This window comes from Zalophus californianus, chromosome 17, assembly GCF_009762305.2.
Source record: "Zalophus californianus isolate mZalCal1 chromosome 17, mZalCal1.pri.v2, whole genome shotgun sequence".
Taxonomy (NCBI): Eukaryota; Metazoa; Chordata; class Mammalia; order Carnivora; family Otariidae; genus Zalophus; species Zalophus californianus.
In genome coordinates this window covers 1,908,063-1,927,851 of record NC_045611.1, presented here as the reverse complement: position 1 = coordinate 1,927,851, position 19,789 = coordinate 1,908,063, and the positions used below count along the sequence as shown (strand labels likewise).

Below are 19,789 nucleotides of genomic sequence, written 5' to 3'. Positions count from 1 at the left end.
CCTTTCCCGTCTCTGGTCTCAGCATCCCCACCTGTCACGGTGAGCTGGGGGCGCTGCCCGTCAGCCACGGGGCCACGCCGTGGATCGCCACGTGCAGATGCTGGGGGTTCTGCTGGGCGCCTTGAGAGGGGCCGCTGGGCACTCCCCGACCACCCGCTGTTGGCCAAGCTGCTGGCGCTACAGTGTGAAGTTCCTGGGGTTGGTGGAGGGCAGGAAAGCCAGGTTCGGAGCCGAGGACACACCTGAGAGCCTCTGGCCTGTCTGCCGGGCTTCACGGCTGGCTGTCCACAGGACAACGGCCAGAGAACGCCAGGCGTGACCCGTCCCATGCGGTGCACGCCAGGGGCCCAGGGTCAGGCACCCAGCTCTGCATAGACAAGCCTGTGGGACTGTCTCTCCCCCCTCCCCCCCCCACCACAGGACAGAGTGCCTGGCCCACCTGCAGAAGCGCGGGACCTACCTGGGCAGCCCCTGTCCCGTCCGGGGAAGGAGAGACTCTTGAAGTAACCTGATGGCTTATCTCTGTCCCGGGTGTTGGTTGCAGCCGCGGCCCCCACAAGCATGAGCACCCCCACCCTTCCGCCCAGGCTGGGCGCCTGCCTTCGCATTTCCCCCCTGTGGCACCTGCTGTACCCCTGCCCCAGAGGCGGGTCCCAGGAGCTGATGCAGCTCAGCTGACAGAGCCTTGACTGCACCTCCTCGTGGGCATTTTGTATTTTCTGTCCCTGAGAAGCCCCCCAGCCTCATAAGCTTCGGGGCCCACAGGGTAGCCTCATCAGGGCTGGGGTGCAGGGGGAACCCCTGACTCGGCAGGGCCTGGTGGGCCTGAGAGTTTGCGTTTCTGTGGGCCCCCAGGCACAGCTCATCCTCCAGTGGGCGTGTCCCATCCTGGCGGGAGGGGGGGGTGGGCACAGGTGGCGGGCAAGTGGTCCCTTTGGACGGGAGGGTGTGTGGTCTGCGGCACGCTGAGGGCCGTCCGACTTGGCGCAGCAGCACCAGGCGCAGCAGCACCAGGCGCAGCAGCACCAGGCGCAGCAGCACCAGGCGCGGCTCGCGGCACTCAGCTGGTCGGCTGCCTGACTGACGGCTGCCTGGGGCGGCGGCAAACACAGAGGCCTCCCAGGCTGTGGCCAGAGGCCCCTGGAACGAACGCCGAGGTTGCTCAGTGCCGTCTGCGCTGGAGGCCGCGTGGGAGAGGCCTCTGGCCCGAGCACCGCCCTCAGCGCAGTTGCCCATGTGGTTCCCGAAAGAACGCAGCCTCGGGGTTCTGCCAAGAAGGGATGTTCCAGTTGCAAATGAGAGGACGGGCCCCGGGACTGCACCCCAGGATCGCCGAGCCCGGAACCAGGGCCTCCCTGTCTGTCCTTCCTGGTGCCCCCTCCCTGCCCGCCCTTGGAGGGGGGCACCTGAGCCCTGGTGGTAGGGGTCAGCTCTGTGCCTAGAGCTCCGCGGGCCCCGGGAGGGACCAGGCCGGCTGGCAGCTACAGCCCCCTTCCCCACGATGGGCGCGGCTGCCAACCAGGGCGGTGAGCGCCCAGCTTGTGGGTCCTCCCGGGCCTCCCGCAGGCTGGGCTGCTGCTGGCAGCATGGCTGTCCGTTCCCAGCAGGGAGGCTGGGGTCCCCAGGGGGCCTGGTGACCAGCCCAACTGTCTGCCTCAAGCCCAGGCCTGGAACTGCCCCTCCAGGGCTCTCTGGGCGGGTCTCCGGTCTCCTCCCAGGGCAGCCCCACCTGCCTGGTGCCCCCGAAGGACAAAGGGTGGAGTCCTGGTCTTAGAGGTGGTACACTGGAGGCTCAGCGTGGCCTTTTCTGAGCTGGGCTTCTGTGATTCTGCAGGTTGGTGGGGCCTGAGAACCCGCATTTCCGACCAGCTCCCGGGTGGTACTGTGGCTGTGCTCTCACCTGAAAACCCTCAGGCGCGTACCGGGTCCCTGCCAGCTTCTCTCCCCTTCCCTCCCCTCCTCTCCCCGGCACCAGCCCTGACCCTGCTCCTTTCCAGCTCAACCCCGAAACCATCCCCCCGCTTTCAGTTTATCAGAGCCACGGACTGGTGGTGAGGAAGCCACGTGGGTTTGCAAGAGCCGCAACCTCTGTTCACTGGCATTGACTGAAGGGGCAGGGCAGGTGGGCGAGGCCGGGGCACTGGCCGGTGGTCCCACTCCGGAGGCCCTGAGCACCCCTGGGCTGCAGGACGGCATGTTGTGGGCAGACATGCAGAGCAGGCCAGGAGTGGGCATATTGGGCTCGGATGCTGGCTCGGCTTCCTCTGGGCCTTGGTTTCTTCTGTGAGGGGCATGGGCGCTGGGTTGCAGGGCGTGGGGAGCCTCGGGCCCGGGGCTGGATGTCGGACAGGCGGCGTGTGTCTGTGCCCTGGTGTCTGCTCCCTGGGGGGGGGGGGGGGACCCTGACAACCACGTCCTCACTCCATCACGTCCTCCCGAACGCGGTCACATGCACCGGTACCTGGGTTAGGACCCAGCATGTCTCTTGGGGACACAACTTAGTCCTTAGCTTATGCACACGTCCTCCGGGAGGCTGAGCCTCCCAGGCCCGAGGAAGACAAAAGCTGCATGTTGTCCGTGCCTCTCAGTGGCTGCCAGAGCCCGGCTTTGTCACACAGGGTCTGAGAGCGGACCCCGCTTCCACAGGTGCCTCACTGGGCACGCGCCCCTTCATTCCGGGTGCCGGCGAGCGTGCCTCCGTACCACAGTCTGCTCCCGCTGCTGCCACCGTCCTCCAGGGCCAGGGACACAGCCGCGAGTGCGAGGGGGCAAGACCTCAAACCAGAGGCACCTGGCAGGCTGGGTGACGGACCACACGGCACGTGGGGCTGCGTGCCGGTTTAGCGACGTCAGGCCCCTCCTTAAAAATGCAGACACCCCCATTGTCCGGACCCTGGCCTCTGCTGCCCGTGCCGGGGCCCAGTGCGCCCTCTCTTCTCTTTGTGGGGGCCCCTCTTGCAGCTGGGGGGTGCCAGGCGACAGCGCACAGGGCCTGAGCGCGCCGGAGGCCACGGGCCCGAACCCCGGGTGGTGGTGGGGCGCCTGGCACATGCGGGGGGACCCCCGAGTGCCACGCTGGCTCAGATGGGAGTGCGGGGGGGGGGTGCAGGAACGGGACTTTGTGGAGCAAGACGCTGCTCTCCTGTGACAGCCCTTAGCATGTCCGTTGGTTGACTGCTATTGAGACCCACTAGTCTCCGGCGGGTTTGTAGAAACAGGGTGCACGGCACCAGCATGCTGCCGGGGGAAGGAAGGATTTTGCATTAATGTGAAATAATCATTCGGCGTTTGATTATCCCTAAACTCCGACTTTGTGTGTCAGCTTTTCCTCCAGGCTCTGCCCTAAAGACTCCCGTCCTTCCCTGGGCCCCATGTGGGGTAGGGACAGAGGGCCGGTGCTGCCAAGCTGCATGCCAGGCACAGCCCCACAGACCCAGTTAGGGTGAAGGTGTCTCCTGCGGCAGGGGCTACCCCGCCCGGGCGGCGGCCCCCAGACCCGCGTCAGGTTGGGGAGCGTGTGTGGCCCGGGAAGCACCAGCACACGCCTCAGCGCGGCGAACCTCAGACACGGATGCTGGCGTGTCGCAGGACCTGGTCACAGGAAGGGGCCAGAGTCAGAAGGCAGGGGGTGGCTGCCAGGGCCCGGGGAGGCTCAGCGGGCAGGGTGACTGCTGATGGGGGCGGGGGTTCGGAGGAGAGGGAGATGTTCAAGAATTCGCGGTGATGGCCGCACAGCTCTCTGGATGTGCTAAAAGGCCCCACGTTGTAACAGGGTGACCTGTGTGCCGTGTGGTGTGTGGTGGGAGAGACAGGGAACAGGCAGCGGCGTCTGGACACCCCCTCCGACGTGACCTGTCCGCGGTCGCCTCTCGGGAACCCTGGGCTCCACCTGGCAGGCTGCTGGGAAGGATAAGCTCCGGGTCAGGGCTGGTGGCCCCTCTGTCCACGCGGGGACGTCCCGGGTGGGAGGGGAAGGCACGGCACGGGGCAGGTGCCCTGGTGTCACAGAGGCGTCCTCTGCACCGAGGCCTGAGTCCCCGAGGGCCGCCCTGGGACTCTGTGGGGCCTGGGCAGCTCAGGACTTCATAACACCTGACGTGTTTGGAGTCTTCCTTCCTAAATGTGCCCAAAGCATGTCTCCACTTGTGAAAGACAAGCCCATGTGCGGCCCAGGAAATGCGTGTCTTCCCCCTGCTTCCGGCCACAGCCCTAGAGTGGCGCCCCCGGGACCGTGCCCCGGCCTGACGTAGTGTCCCAGGGCAGCTCTAACCAAGGACAAAACAACCTAAGTTTACTCTCCAGCTCTGGCGGCCGGAGTCTGAATCCTGGAGTCACTGGGCCACGCCCTCTGAAGGCTGAAGCGGGGGGTCCTTTTGCCTCTTCCAGCATCTGCTGGCCCCATACGTCTGTCTCCGCCTCTGTCCTCACTGTGGCTCAGGGCCCCTCTAATCCAGTAGGACCTCGTGTGAGCTAAATACATCTGCCAAGACCTTATTTCCACCTAAGGTCACATTCATCGGTGCCGGATGGATGTGAATTCGGGGGCGGGGGGATGCCGTTCACCCCCTCCAGGCCCCTTCCCAAAGCAGATGCACTAGGAAGGCGGCGGCCTGAGTCACTTACCGGAGACCCCTGGCACCTTTCTGAGCTGGAGGAGGACGAGGCTCATCAGGCCGCATCACTGGGGTGTGTGGAAGCCCAGATTTCTGTGCTTCGGTGTCCCCGTCTGTTCTGGTATGAAAATGAGCCCTCTGGAACACACGGCAGGTGTCCTGCTGCGCTGTGGAAGACCTGACCTGGCCAGGGCGCCGGCCAGGAGGCAACGGGTCAAGGGCTGGCCCCCTCGGCCCACCGCTGCGCACCCGCATGAACCTCCCCCGGGCACCCCCAGGCCCCACCGAGGCCCGCTTTCGCTCCTCAGTTACCAGCGCTGGGGACAGCTGGGTGCCCCACGGCGAATCCTACAAGGACCTGAGATAGGGCACGGGGGCCTCGTTGCGGGAAGACCTGCCCTCAAGAAGTAACAAGGAACAGCTGACTTTGAAGAAAACCACATTCTGACTTGGGTGGGGAGGGTCTGGCATGGCTGGAGACCCACGAGCTGGGGAGCCCATCCTGGGTCACACGCCCCCACCTTTCTGGGTCTGGGATGGTGCTGGGGGGCAGGACGCCCTCAGTCCAGGGTGCAGAGTGGGCCGCTGGCCGGCTGTGCGGTCTGGATCAGACGCACAGGGGACAGAAGGTGGGGGCCCTCCGCGAAGAAGGGCTGGATGTAGGACAGCTGCAGGCAGCAGGGGGAGTGGGCCGAGGTCAGGGATTAGAGCCTAGGGTCTCCAGCTTTTGGCACAGTGGTTCTCAGAGCAAGGTCCCTGGACCGCCAGCAGCATCACCTGGGAGTACTGGGGAAGCAGATTTCCGGGGCAGCCAGGACATCCGGTGGTGCCGCACCTCGCAGACCCTATTTCCCAAGGTCCCGGGGTTCCGGGTGGGCAGGGGCAAGAGGGGGACACTGGTCCAGTACCGGTGCCAACGGTAGAATTGGGGGGGTGCCAGCCACGGCAGGTCACCCCACATCCTGTCATGGGCCTCTGCCGCCCCTGGGGTGGCGCGCCCGGGTCCTGAGTGTTCTGCGTGTGGGAGGGAGCCTGGGGCAGCGGGGGTGGGGAGTGCTGCTTCCTCCCCCCCGTTCCTCTGCGTCCCCACGCTGATTGTGGGGGCCAGGGGCCCAGGTGCTCACCTGGAGAGCTTGACTGCTGGCCCGGCCCTGAGTCTCATTCAGCGTCAGCCCTCGTGGCGCGCCGGGAGGTTTTCTTCTCTATTAAATGCGCTCTTCTTGATTCGATTTTATTTTAGGGTTGGCACAGCACATTCTTTCTCTATGTGTGAACGTATGTATGTAAATACACGTACGATGTTGGTGAATTAACGTTTGTGCTATTTTTACTAAGCGAAGATGTGGAAACCAAACAGCAGCCCCTCCAGGGGTGGGCACGCCCTGCTCTCCGGGAGTGTGTCCACCGTGGAAGGGTCCCGTGTGGGGCGGGGGGAGGGCACACCCCGCCATGCGGCCTGGAGGACAGCCCCAGAGTCTGCAGGCTTGAGGCCGGGCACCCGTGGGGAGTGTGAAGGTAGTGACCAGGCTCTCGCCGTCCGTCGGGGCCCAGGCCACACCAGTGAGGCGCAGATGTTGCCAGAGATGCCGTGTCCCGTGGACCCTCCCTGGCAGCAGCTGTCTCCCCTGGAGGAGGAGGGGGTGGGGAAGGGGTTTGGGACCCTGGTGACTTTGTTTACAGGGATTTGGGACAGAAACAGATGGGGACCTTTTAGGGAGGTTCCCCCGTGGGAGAGGTTGCCATGGGCAAGCCATGTGTCTGGTGGGGACGAAGGAAGGCGTGGCACCCACGTGTTGACATGCATGCCGTTGGGGCACGTGTGTGCAGAAATGCTTCCACACGATGCCCACTAGCCCGACACAGGAGGATTTAAGCAGAGGCCTGCGAGGTGGGCTCTTATATGACAAACTCGCACTCACGTCGCTCCCCTGAATGAGGAAACCTCAAAGTCGCTGCTTTAACCAACACAGAATGTTCCTCATCTCTTCCTGTAACTTCATCCTGCGAGCAGCCTCGTCCAATCCGGTCCGCTTGGCTGGCTGTCGCTCCCAACACTTTAGCCACTCCTCAACAACCGTCCGTAGCTGCCCGTTACCCGCCGTGGCATTTCCTCTACGGGCCACGCTCTTCCACCCATCTCTGGGGGGGTGGCCTGTCCCGTCTCTTGGTCCAGAGCTGATGGGGTTCCACGTTCGCCCATATTTACCTGGTCGGCAACATTAACTGTTAGGAATGTTCTTGTGGCGGGGTCTGGGTAGGGGGTGTGTGCCTGCCCTGAGCCATCCAAGTTCAACTTGGAGAAGGAACCACAGCCTAAGAGCAATGGGCCCTGTACCAGACCCTCGATGCTGGTCTTTGGGTCGTTTTCCTTGAATTCACCTTGCACGGCCCCAGCAGCCTGCATCGAGGGTCTTGCCGGGAAGCCCGAGAGCCCTGTGAGGCTGAGGAGGTTCTTCCAGGTCCAGAGGCTGGCTGTCCTCTCCCGAGCCCCGGGTTTGTGTCTCAAGTGTGCACTGAATGGCATCCGTGACGTTCCCCTGCTTGGCCTGGTCTCCAGGGAGCTTGAGCCCTCGGGCACACTGTGTGACACGCTCAGCTCAGCTGCTGTCCTTCATCTGGTCTGCTGGTGAACAAGCCCACGGGGCAGCCTCTTACTGGAAGGCACTGGCCACACGCGTTTGCCAGCCAAGTACCCTAGGTCCCAGGATGGGGGGGGGGGGGTGCCAGTGCTGCAAGCAGCAGCCGCGTGCGGTCGGGCCCATGACCATGGCGGGTGCTTCGTCAGCACCAAATGGTCTCGGAGAAGCCCCCACGCTGGGGCAAGGAGGGACTGCTCATGGGGACGGGCCTCCTTCGGGGTGATGGGAACGTCCTGGAACCAGACGGAAATACCGGTAGCCTGGAGAACGTGCTCGCTCAGAGTCAGAGCAGGCCCACTGACAGAGAGGGCCGTGGGGAGGGGTCGGGCACTGGGGTCACTGGAGATAAAGGGTGTGGGGTCTTGGGGCGCTGAAGGCATTCTAAACGAGCCGTGCGGGTGCATGCCATTTAGAACCTGAAAACCACTGCAGTGTGGACCTTAAATGGGTGAACTGTATGGCAAGTAAGGTACAGCTTTGACAAAATGGTCATTAGGGCAAACCGAGGCAACCTACGGACCATTCTAGGGAAATCTGTATCGTTTCCCCAGAGCCACGTTCAGCCACTGCCCTGGTCCAGGCACACATCAAGAATGTGCCGTCAGAAAGAGCATCCCTCCTTCCTGGGCCAGGTTGCCCGGCTGGGCATTTGTCCCTCTGTGTTCAGGCTGCGCATCTTAGCTCCGGGGCGCCACGGTCTGGTGAAGGCCATAGACACGGCTGGGGCAGGACGCCATGCAGGGCACTTGGAGCAGAACATCAGGGGCCGGGGCTGCAGCCCAGAGGCTGGGCAGGGTATGGCGGAAGTGGCTCCCCCGGGGCTCCTGGCAGCCCCTGGCACTCGGGGAGGGGTCCCCAGGCAGCAGTGACCATTTGTCAAGTGACGTTTCATTGGTGACAGGCTGCCCCTCTCAGGGACAGGCCACAGCACGTTGGTTTCTCTGGGGTTGGGTGGGATGCGCTGCCCTGGAGCCTGGATGCCAGGCCGATGAGAGGCATGGATGCCTGGGGCTGTCCTGCCTCGGACACCCTGTCTAGCCCCGTCACACACAGAAGGGGGGCTGGCAGCGTCCTCACTGGGGTGTGGCATCCTCGGGGCAGGGCTGTCGGCACGTGTGTGTGGAAGAGCCTCCCAGCTCCGGCCTGAGCTCAGGGACTGTAGGCCCCACGCAGGAGGTCACTGCTGCCGGAGTCCGTGGGACCGAGGGGGAAAGCTAAGTCACAGAGAAGCATGTGACCTCCCTGGAAAGGCCGTGCCTGTGCTGCATGTGGCAGACACCCCAGGAGCCGCAGGGACCTGGGCGGAGCCCGTGGGAGACGGACGTGATTTCTCTCAGCATCTGGAGACCCTGCTTCATGCTGACTTGGAGAAATCTCTCCAACTCTGCGCTGGTCTCCTCCACACATACAGGGCTAGTGGAGAGCAGCTTCCAGAGGGTCCAGGGGATGGCCCAGAGGGTCGGGTGGCCAGGGTCCAGCCCCAGTCCACCAGCCCCCACGCACCCCAGCCTCCTTTCCTGGAGCCCCGAAGGTGCCATGTGAGGGGCAGTGGGGCAGACGGACTTGGAGACCCTCCGGCAGCTGCTGGGCTGGCGCTGCCCTGGGAGGCAGGTGTGGCTCCAGCACGGCCAGCCGGTGCCCGCCCTGGGCCCGGAGCCAAGCCTCGTCCCGGGGACGGGGAGTTTGGTTCCTTATGCCCTTGGACCTTCTGACAGCCGACCGGTCTGGGCATCACGCCTGGCCCGTTCCTGCTCCAGAGCCCGGCCAGCCAGTTGCTCACCCCACACGTGTGGCTGGGCACAGCTGCCCCCCAACTCCTCCTTCCCGGACAGACCAGTATGGACCAAGTTCCTGCTTGTGTCTGGAGGCTCAGAGACAAGATGGCTGTGCGCTTTGTCCTCTAGCGTGTGGACGCGACCCCGGGCAGGAGGGGGGCTCCTTCAGCAGGACCTGGTGCTCGCCCGGGGCCGAGGGCCGTCCTTCAGGCACAGACATCCGTCCTAGGCCAGGTCCTGGCCTCGCTGGGGTGTGCCCTGGCCCGGAGGCACTGGCAGGCCCTCGAGCCTGCTATGGGTGGGTGGTATGGTGGCTGGATGAATGCATGTGTGCATGAGGTCCGGAGGCCACTGGCCCTCGCCCTTGCGGCCAGAGCCCTGACCGGCCCTCCTCCCTCTCCCCCTGCCAGGACCTCCCACTCCCGGGCCAAGGCTGAGGCCGCCCTCACTGCAGCACAGAAGGCCCAGGAGGAAGCACGCATCGCCAGGATCACTGCCAAAGAGTTCTCGCCTTCCTTCCAGCACCGGGAAAACGGTGAGTGCGCATCCCCCCAGGGGCGTCCACGTGCAGGGCCGCGGCCCACGGCTTCCAGTCCACATCCGGGCGCACTCCCGCTCTCCCCGCCCTTCCTGCTCCTGCGGTTCTAGACCTTTCTTGTGGAACCACTCTGTCCAGTCGGGGGGCTATCAGGCCAGCTGCTGTGGACCGAGGCTTCAGTCTACACCGCGTGAACCGTCGCAGGGGCCACGTGGGGGCCGGCCAGGTGGGAAAGCGCAGCTCTCGCACGGGGAGGAGCTAGAAGCCACTGCACGGCAGCCAGATGCGTGACCCTCCTCCTTCCCTTGGGGGAGCTGGGCCACAGCTGTGTCTAGCCCAGTGAGCCTCGACGCAGCTCGGGGCCAGAAGGAGGCCTGGAGCCGGGGTCAGTGATGACCAGAGGCTGCTGAAGCCCTCAGGCTGGACTAGCTGCCCCATCTCCTGCTCCCCCTGCCCCCGGAAGCTTCCTCCACCCCTGGAATCTCCAGAGTCCCGGCAGGTTAGGACCCAGGAGTGAGCAGAAGCCAGCATTCCCAGACCACCCCAAACTCTCCAGGAGCCCATGGCTCTAGGCCTTGCTGGGAGGGGGTCTGGCCTTCTGGGCAGCCCAGAGAGGCCAGGCCTGCTTCCGGGAGGCAGGAGGACTTGAGTGGCCTTGGTGCCCCCAGGACCCACGATGGGGCACAGGGAGTCCAAGTGCTAATGCTGCACTATCGACGCTGGCTGTGAGAGGGACGCCTCCAGGAAGGGCTGGTGCTCTGCAACCAGCTCGTGGCGGGCAGCACGACCAGGAGGGCACGGGCCTCCCCCTGGTGCACGGGGTTCACAAGGCAGCCGGATCAGCAGCCTCCTGGCCTGCCCACGGGGCATGGTGTCCGGGCTCCCCTGGCCCCGAGGACATCCCCGGCGCAAGCAGGCCAGGTCAGGGCAGTGATCCCTGGCCTCCTGTGGCAGGGCACCCAGTGCTTCAGACCCCCTGTGCTTGAAGGGGTGCACTGCCATCCCCACCCCCTGGCCTCACGTGCCAGATGGGGTGTGCATGGATTTGGGGGGTGGAGGGGGTTGACCACTTAGGCCAGCATTCACAGGTCCAAGATCCCTACCCCGCAGGCCCCTAGGGGGCCTCCCTTGGTCACCGTTCCATGGACCAGCCATGATGACTATTCCCGTGTCCAAAGCTCAGCCTCATGCTGCTCACTACCCCATCTCCAAATCCCCAGAGGCAAGAGCGGGAGCCTCGGGCCGCCATGTGTGTGGCAGAAACAGCATGGCGCACCTCTCCTCCTCCATAAACAGAGGGCTGGGTCCAGCCCCTGCCAGCCCGTGGAGGCCATGGCTCCTGCGGCCCTTCCTGCCCCAGCAGAGAAATAGAGAGGGGAGAGACCACTCCTGTTCTCACACACTGCACCCAGGGAGGTCCTGAGACCCCTGTAGAAGACCACCTAATGCCAAGAGGCTTTCTTCCACCTTCCAGAGGGACCTGGGGTGGGGGACAGGGGACCTGAGAGCACGGAGCAGGCCGGCCCCTGTGCTTGCGTGTTGAGCCTTGGGGCTCTTGTGTAGCCGGCGGGGGGGGGAGGTGTGTGCGGCCCAGAGCCTCTGTCCATTGCTGCACCCTCGGGACCTGGTCACCCTCCAAATGCTTGTCGGGTGGGGGGCTTGGGGTTCTACCAAAGGGCTTTGGGAACCACTCTGCCCGCACCCCACTGGTGAACGGCACATGCCCTAGCCCTGGCCGCTGCCCCACCTGGCCCAGGCCCTAATCCTGGTCTCCCGCGGTCTCCTGGTAAGGTCAGGCCCCACGAGGCAGAGGGTCTGAGTAACCCGACCTCTGTGCTTCCTGCCCCTCCATAAAGGGCTCGAGTACCAGCGGCCGAAGCACCCGATTTCCAGCAGTGACGTCGAGGTGGCCTCCACGGGGACGCCCCTGCAGCAGGAGAGCCCCGAGCTGTACCGCAAAGGCACCACCCCCTCGGACCTGACCCCCGACGACAGTCCCCTGCAGAGCTTCCCCGCCAGTCCCACGGCCACCCCGCCCCCGGCCCCTGCCTCACGGAACAAGGTCGCCCACTTCTCCCGGCAGGTCTCGGTGGGCGAGGAGCGAGGCGGGGACATCCAGATGCTCCTGGAGGGCCGGGGAGGGGACTATGCCCGCAACAGCTGGGGTGAGGAGAAGGCCGGCGGCCCCAGGGGCATCCGCGGCAGCGCCCTCCGGAGTGGTCAGCCCACGGATGACTTCCGCTGCCGGGGCTCAGGCCACAAGCAGCCTAGCAACCCCAAGTCCCGGGAGCGGCGGACGGAGTCGCCCCCTACGTTCTCTTGGACTTCCCACCACCGGGCAGGCAATCCTGGCTCCGGGGGCGCCAAGCTGCTAGAGCTGGAGGAGGAGAAGCTGAGCAACTACGAGATGGAGATGAAGCCTCTGCTGAGGATGGATGCGTACGTGCAGGAGGCACACCCCCAGAAGAGACGCTACAGCAAGGGGGCAGCCTGCCGGGGCCTGGGGGAGGACCACCGCACTGACGACCGGGGCTTTGGGGCACAGAGACTGCGGTCCAAGGCCCAGAACAAGGACAGCGCCAGGCCGGCCCCCTGCGTGGAGCCCGCGGTACAGAGGCTGGAGAGCCTGCGGCTGGGGGACCGGGCTGAGCCCCGGCTGCTGCGCTGGGACTTGGCCTTCTCCCCGCCCCAGAGGTCCTCACCCGTGGCACTGGAGTCGGACGAGGAGAATGGGGACGAGCTCAAGTCCAGCACGGTGAGTGGTCGCCAGCCACTGGCGATGGGGGCAGGCAGTGCCCTGCCACCTCCAGCTGAGGGGTGGCTCTGGGCACGGGGGGAGCGGTTCCCTCCCCAGAGAAGGGACCCTCCACATAGGAAGCCTCTGTGGGCGACGGGATCCCCCTCCCTTTAGAGCCCAGAGAGTTACTCCTCCCAGGCTCGGTCCTAGCAGCGAAGCTCCCAAAAGAAACCGGGCCGTAGCAGGAGCCCGTCTTTCCCCCTGGCCCAGGAGGGTCCTCCCCTGCTCTGGTGGACGGTCCTGGAGTCAGGATCAGCCAGAGCCGCTGGGGCACGGGGCCAGGGACTGGCTCAGGACTGTTGTGTCCAGGCCACACCTTTTACATGGGGGCAGGCGCTGGGGTCCTCCCACGAAGCCCGCTCTCATGGGCAAGATAGACAGGGTAAAACTTTGTGGAGGCCGTCCACGCGAAGGCTTCCCTCCCTACCAGAGCTCTAGTTCTTCCCACGTAGCCTGAGGACGCGGCCTCCCTGGCTCACCCACCTCGGGATCCGACACGTGGGTTGTGGCCGCACGGCCAGTGGGGGACACTGGGGCTCACTCATGGGTCCTCATATGAGCATGCCTCCCACGGCAGGCAGTCTGAAGGGTAACGGAGGCCCCTGGGCTGGATGGTGTGGGGCCGGGTGGGTTCTCACGCACAGGACGGACCTTCTGGGACCCTCCACCTGGAGGCTGCCTCCCAGGGGCAGACATGTCCTGCGCCCCTGGTCAGACAGCTTCTCTGCCCCACCCCAGGGCTCATGCCCCCATACGCTCCACTCTGGAACCTGCAGCATCAGCCCATGAGGGCCTGTTCCCCTGCTGCTGGAGTGCTGTGTACCTGCCCCATGGGGCACGCAGAGCCCCGGACACCTCTGGGACCCAGCAGTGCGGCCAGCCTGTCCATGCCTGCCCCCTGGAGGGGCAGCATCGTCTGGCAGATCAGGGCCCTGTGCTCCTTGGACGAGATGCTTTCTGGGGGCAGGTGCCTTCCCCTTGAAACCACTGTGAGCGAGTGCTCCTGCTTCCCTGTGCCCAGACCCCACCGGAGCTCGGCCCTGTGAGTGCCCGCTGGGGGAAGACTGGCTTGTACTCACAGCTCCATTCCCTGTCCCGGCAGCCAGAAACATTTGCATGCCTCTGCAGTGTGTGTACCCATGTGCACACACGTGTGCACGGTGCACGTGCAGTTACGATAGGAAGCCGGATGATGGACACAGTGGGAGGTGTGGGAGGGGGTTCTACACGTGGCCTCCTCAACTATGTTGGTGCTGCAAGATGAAGCTTCCCGGGCGAGAGGTGCGAGCAAGCGGCTGGCCTCCAGCGGACACCTGTGTTTATTCTGCTGGTGCCCCTTGTGCAACAGAGTGGCCTCTGCAGCCCTCAGCACTGAGGCTCCAAGGACAGCCAGCCCCAGGGAGGGGAGGCTAGGGTCTGGGTGCCCTGGGTCACTGGAGCCTCTGCTCCAGGGACGGGAAAGGCCTGGAGGCAGCCTGAGGCTGCACAGGGACAGCACTAGGCACAGAGCTGAGCAGCTGATGGGAGGAAGGAGGGGTCTGCTGGGAAGCCAGTGTTGAGGGCTTGGACATCACCAGGTTTGGGGGCTCAGGCTGAAGGCTGGGGCCGTTCTGGAGGGGCCACATCAGGAATCCCAGGGACGATATTTTGTCCCAGCTGCAGAGGACATTTACTTACAGTGGCCTGGCGCTGGGAGGGAATTCCAGGACCAGTCACTGCAGCCCGAGAAGCAAGAGGACCCTCTATTGGACTTGGGCCACCCCCCCAGCCGCCCTCTCGTCGCTCCTGGTTTGGGGAGGGGGCCGGGGGAGGGGGAGGCAGGGGCAGGCCGGGAGCGGGCTCACCTCTCCTGTCCTCCCGTTGCAGGGCTCGGCTCCCATCCTGGTGGCCATGGTGATCTTGCTCAACATCGGAGTCGCCATTTTGTTTATTAACTTTTTCATCTGATGAGATGTAACGTTAGCAAAAACAACGGCTGGTGTACAGAAGGGACGTAACCCACGACGAAAGGGAAGGATCATAACTCGGACGGCCCGACAACCACTTCCGAGTCTTCACAGAACAACGTGATTGGGTATTACTCACAGTTTGCCTTTTTTTCTGGGTAATGTTTTTTGGATTTTAGCCAAAATTCTTTGCTTGTATAACACGATGCTGTGTGGCATGGCAGAAGGAGGCCAGCACGCCGACCCTCCAGCTTGGTGTGGAAGGAAAGGGATCCCAGCAAATCAATGGCCAAAAACTCAAACGGCCACGGTCCTCGCCGCCATCACCCCCCGCCTGGGACTGGAAAAGGAGGCAGCCGGAGGAAGACCCCCGCGTGTCCAGCTGTGCCCGGCCGATGGGGAAGCAGCCGCTGGGAGGCTGAGTGCGGGAAGTCAGCTACCTCTGCTCTTCCTCTGGGTCCTGGAGGAGCGAGCGGGGGATGCTTACGGGCGTGCGGGAGGGGGAAGAGGCCATGCCGTCCCCACTGGCGGCAGCCTGGGCCTCTGTTTTGAATCTGTGCTGTGTACTTGAGGAAGCAGGGACCTTCCGCCTCGTCTCTTCCCCCCCCCCCCGCCAAACGCCACACCCCGCCCTCTGCCCCCTCTGGCCTTCACGGGGAGGCTCGCTGCCCCCCGAGTCTGAAAGCAAAGTCTTTATGTTCCCTCCAGTCTGGCCCCTCTCCGCTCCCCCCACCCCCGCCCTGACCCCCAGGAAGGAGGGCTGCGGATGGGGCAGAGGGCAGGGAGCCTTGCAGGCTCGTTTAGCCAGCACGGCTGGTTCCGAGTGCGGCACCTCTACACCGGGCATGCGGGAGGTGTGTCCAGGCTCCCTTGTCCCCGTCAGATGGCCCTCAGTGACCTCCTCCCTCAGTCACTAAGCACACGGGTTTTCACATCTCGGTCCTGTGGCGGCCTCCACTCCCCGCCCCCAGATAGGCACACTCCTTCCGGAGGCCTCGTTCACGCGCCGGAGCTGGTCTGGTCCCAGGACAGGAATGTGGGCTTAAAGATTCCTGAGCACTCGTAGCCTGTTCCTCTGCCCCGCACACCCCACGTCACTGGTTTCAGTCAGTTCTGCCTTCTCTACCAGTGTCGCTCCATCATCCAAACGAAAGAACCAGGTTCCGGAATGTTTGGGCGCCCCGTGGTCCTAGCCCTGGAGCCAGCCCCAGCCTGTGTGTATGGACGTGTCTGTGCGGCATGGCCACGTCCACACACAGGCCTCTGAGCTCACGCCTGGGACGGTCCTGACCGTGAGCTTCCACGGCCGTCCTGGGCGCAGCCCGGCTATGGACGCTGCCTTGCTTTGCTTATGTTTAGCTGTTTCTCTGCTACCTTTCAAGCAGATTTCTTTACTACACTGCACTGGATTGCTATATTTTTAACCAGAAATAAACTAAAGATTAGAGCATGTTCCAGTTAAATCCAGTTTTATTTTTTCTGTTCTACATTCACTCCCCATTTCTTCTCATTTTGTCTTAGTTTGGGGGTCTTTTTTGGGGGAGTGGGGACCTAGGCGAGCGAGGATCCGTAAGAAATACATTGCTAATAATGTCGCTTTCTAAAGGGAAATTACATCTTTTTGTACATCGTACTTTCCGTTCTTTTTTACTGTCGAGTGGTTTGCTGCAGACCTGAGGTGAACCAAATAAAGACTCCTGCTCCTCGCAGCTCAGAGTCCTCCATGCTGGGGCCTGGGTTTTAGAGTTCTGTTCGTGACTCTTCGTAAAGATGACAGATTTTTTGTACATTCCGGTAACAGCATGACACAAAATGGGGCCTAGAGCTGCAGGCTACACACACACACACACCCCCGGGATTAGCGCAGAGAATCGCAAGTCGCCGCCCCGTGAAAGCAGGAGTGGTTCCGTGATGAGGGGCTCGTGTCCCATCACGCACCTGGCCCTGACCCCACGGCTGTACCACCACATCGCCCGCCCTTTCCCTGCACGCCCAGGGAATTCCCTGTGGATTCCACCAAGACCACAACGTCCTGGGTCTGAGAGACTCTAGAAGCTGATTGTTCATTAGTTTCCCCAATGATCAGGGAGCAGGCAGCTCAGCAGCGGGAGTGCTTCTGCTCGCGGGGCTGGCTTTCCTACTGGCCCAGAGCGTCAGGTTCCCCCAGTGGGTGCCAGTCCTCCTGTGGGGCCAGGGCAGCTAACCTGCTTCTCTCTGCGTGCTCCTGGTAGGCACGTAGGCGGAGCTAGACCAGGCCCCACAGGACCATCAGGAAGCCCAGGCGTGCGTGGTACAAAGTGTTGAACACGTTCTAATTACTCCCAGAGCAACCTCACGAGAGTCCTTTTCTCCCCCGACAGCTTCTTCCACACTCTAGCTGAGGCAGAGAAATTGAGTGACTGGAGCTCCTGAGCCCGGGCCCGGGGGTGGGGTTGGGGGGGCGAGCAAGTCACCGCTCCATGCCCAGCTCTTGCCGCCTTCCCTGGGCTGGGAAACCTGCACTCACACCTCACCCTGAAAGACCTGGGAAGGACACTGCCCTCTGGGGTCAGTAGGTGAGCTCGTCTGTGCCCACAGAGCACCTGCTGCATCTACCAGAAACGTGAGGAAACTTAAGACGGCGGGCTACTTGTGCTTTCTGACATTTGCTCAGTGCCTGTCAAGTGCTTGGATAATTTCAAGCACGTGAAAAATTATCCACACTTTTAAGCTTAGCACATGGGATTCCCAAAGACACAGAGCAGGGGTGCAATATACAAGCCTAAGTAATTGACAGGAAGCGTACGTCGCTGGAGGAAACTTCCGGGTAGCCACAGAAGTTCGACGCCCGTTGCCAAAATCGCTCTCCCCACAAGTCCACAACCACATTTACCAGCCAATACAGTCATGTCTTTGTTGAAACGACTGCACGGGGCTGTGCACATGCACACACACACACACACACACACACTGGAGGATGACAGGCTCCTTGCCATTTGCACCAACCCAGATTCCCCAGCAAAGTAGGAAGAACACGGGTGGGTCCCCACAGCCTGCAGCCACCCCTCAGGGCCCGTTTGGTGCCCACACCAACAGGGGACACCAACAGGGCGGCCCCACATCCCGGTCCTAGAAGTGCTCCCTTTCCCTTTCAAGAGAGTCCCAGTTTGGACGATCCGTTATATGGCCACCCCTCTTAAAACCAAAGGATGTTACTGAAAGCCCAGTGCAGATACAAGACGTTACAGGCTTGACACGGACGAACATCTGGGGGAGTGAAGGAAATAAAGTGGTGGTGCTTCTCACATTTGTCAGTTTGGGTTTCTGGCCACCTTTCTTTGATCCCCTCCTGAATCAGCACCAGTGTTGGGGTCCCCTCCTGAGGCAGGTCTCACTTGCACCAATGGGGGGACACGCCTCGGACACCAGCAGCGCTGTCCTCCAGGGGAAGGTGCTTGCTGGAGGATACAAGAAAACACCTCTCGACAAAGGAGAGGGCCAACCTTGGCTCGGGATGAGGCTCACTTTCTTCAACTCCTATGGGTTTTGTCTTCCAGTTTTTCTTGCCTTTGGTCTCAGAAACTTAACATAAAGGTGCCTACTAGATTTTAAGCCTCTCTGTCCACAGCCGCATGTGCTGCCGGGCCCGACAATCCACGGCCAGCACTGAGTAGAGCAGACAATGGCTCATGTTTTCACGGTGTCCTGCCTCGGACAGGATTTGCTCACATCAGTTAAGCATAAATGTGAAGCAACAGGACCAGCATTCCAGACAAAAATAAGGCGTAAGAGTGAGGTGCGCTCTTGTCGGCAAAGTCAAGCTGTCTTGTTAGTTTCGTTCCCTGTCCAGGCCCGGCCACGTGTCAATGCTACTGTCAGTAAGGGAAGACTGGAAAAATGATCTGTCCCCAAGTGTCCCTGAGATCCGTTCCCGAGAAGTGTAACTTACTCAGCCTTAAAAGCAGCAAGAAAAAGTGCAGTTACCTTCGTTCAAAAACAGAAAGATGACACTGTATTTTACAGTCTGAAAGCTCGGGAGACCAAGGGTCACAGGCACCGAGAGCCTCTGCGGGAGAGGATGGGGGAAGACGCTGGGCTCCGTGAAAAGCCACAGACAGGAGACACCAGCACGTGTGGTGCCTGGACGGTGGAGACCCCTGAGGACCCTACGCCTTCTCCAAAAGTGCAGCCCACGAGCTAGGAACAACGGGCACTTTCCCAGTCTGCCTCTGCATGAAACCCCAACACGGAGGTGCCTGAGATACAAAAGGGTCAACACGTGTTGTTCCAGCTTGTTCTCGACCTCTGAGAAGCAGGCAGCCCGGCCGGGGCCAGTCCGGGTGCACGAACCGGGCCCGGGGCTTCGGGGGATGGCAGAGCAGGGAAGGCAGTGAGCAGCACACCTCATACCTACCTCACTCCTGTCGGCCCCTACCGCTCCCACCTGCCGAAGACCCAGACTCACACCTCACTGCTGCGTCTGCGCACACCCTCCCCATCCGTGCCACCACCACCTGGTGACGAGGGCACAGCGACAGCCCAAACCCACGAAGGGCAGGAGGCCCCAAGGGACGGCAGGGCAGGTGTTGGCTGGGTCCCCGCTCCCCTCCACGTGCTGGTAGCACCTGCCCCGGTGATTCATCCCACGCCTGCTACAAAGATCAGATTTCAAGTCCCTTAAGATCAGAGTTACCGTCTCCCAGTGCTTCCTGTGTGAGGACACACGTCACAGAGGAAGGGCTTTCCATCACTGTTCAACCATGAGGCCAAGAGCACACCCGCCGCCTGAGGGGGTCTCCCTCCCTAAACACTGTCAGTCCCCAGGGCACCCCACACCACGCAGCGAAGTGCTCTTCAGTGAGCGGCACCCACACCACCCACCTGCGAAGGGCAGGAGTCAGGAGGAGGGCTGCCCTCCAGTCAGCCAGCTGGGGCTTCCACGTGGGGTTGGCTTCGGGGAGAAGACGGGTCCGGGTGCAGGAGGTGGGGCGTCCGCCCCAACAGGGCCCTGCCCTCCTCAGCACTGTCACTGCCGCCACCAGAGCAGCGTGGCCTGCACTCTCTGCCCTACGCCCGCTGGTGGTGGGCGGGCCCCGTGCTGCAGAGCACCGGCACTCTGCGGCTCACGCGTGGTCAGGGACCGCCCAGCTGCTGGAGCCTCCCGTGCACAGAGCCAAACCCGACAGCCGGACTTGGCTTATTTGCACCATTCACCACGTCCAAAGAAACACCACCTGCTGTAGCCTGATTGAAATAAAACCGACACGGCCCTCACTGCTCAGGTGAGCGGCACATGCACACTCGCCCTCACACTAGACCGGAGACCACTCACCCTGACATAGATGCCTTTTTGTGAATTCTAACATAAATTGGTCTCAATCTGCATTTTCTTTTCTCACTTTCTTCCCTGGTGCATGTAAACTTTAATACAGTGCAATCGTTTGTGCATTGACAAAAAAGGAATGTTGACTATGTTTTGATTTTTCTTATTGATGAAGCAGC

The 19,789-nt window shown here is 62.6% G+C and overlaps 1 protein-coding gene across 5 annotated transcripts in view; it reads left to right on the top strand.

The window, feature by feature from the left end:
• Positions 1 to 16,670, top strand: part of JPH3 (junctophilin 3) — a 159,094-nt gene extending 142,424 nt beyond the window's left edge. For 4 of the 5 annotated variants that reach the window (XM_027618536.2, XM_027618534.2, XM_027618535.2 and 1 more), the window contains 3 exons: positions 9,438 to 9,562; positions 11,422 to 12,320; positions 14,229 to 16,670. In XM_027618536.2, the coding sequence (XP_027474337.1) occupies positions 9,438 to 9,562; positions 11,422 to 12,320; positions 14,229 to 14,309 (1,105 nt within the window). In that variant the 3' untranslated portion in view covers positions 14,310 to 16,670. The remainder of the gene's footprint in view (positions 1 to 9,437; positions 9,563 to 11,421; positions 12,321 to 14,228) is intronic. The other variant, XR_003524161.2, reaches the window with a different exon arrangement.
• Positions 16,671 to 19,789: the final 3,119 nt, after the last annotated feature.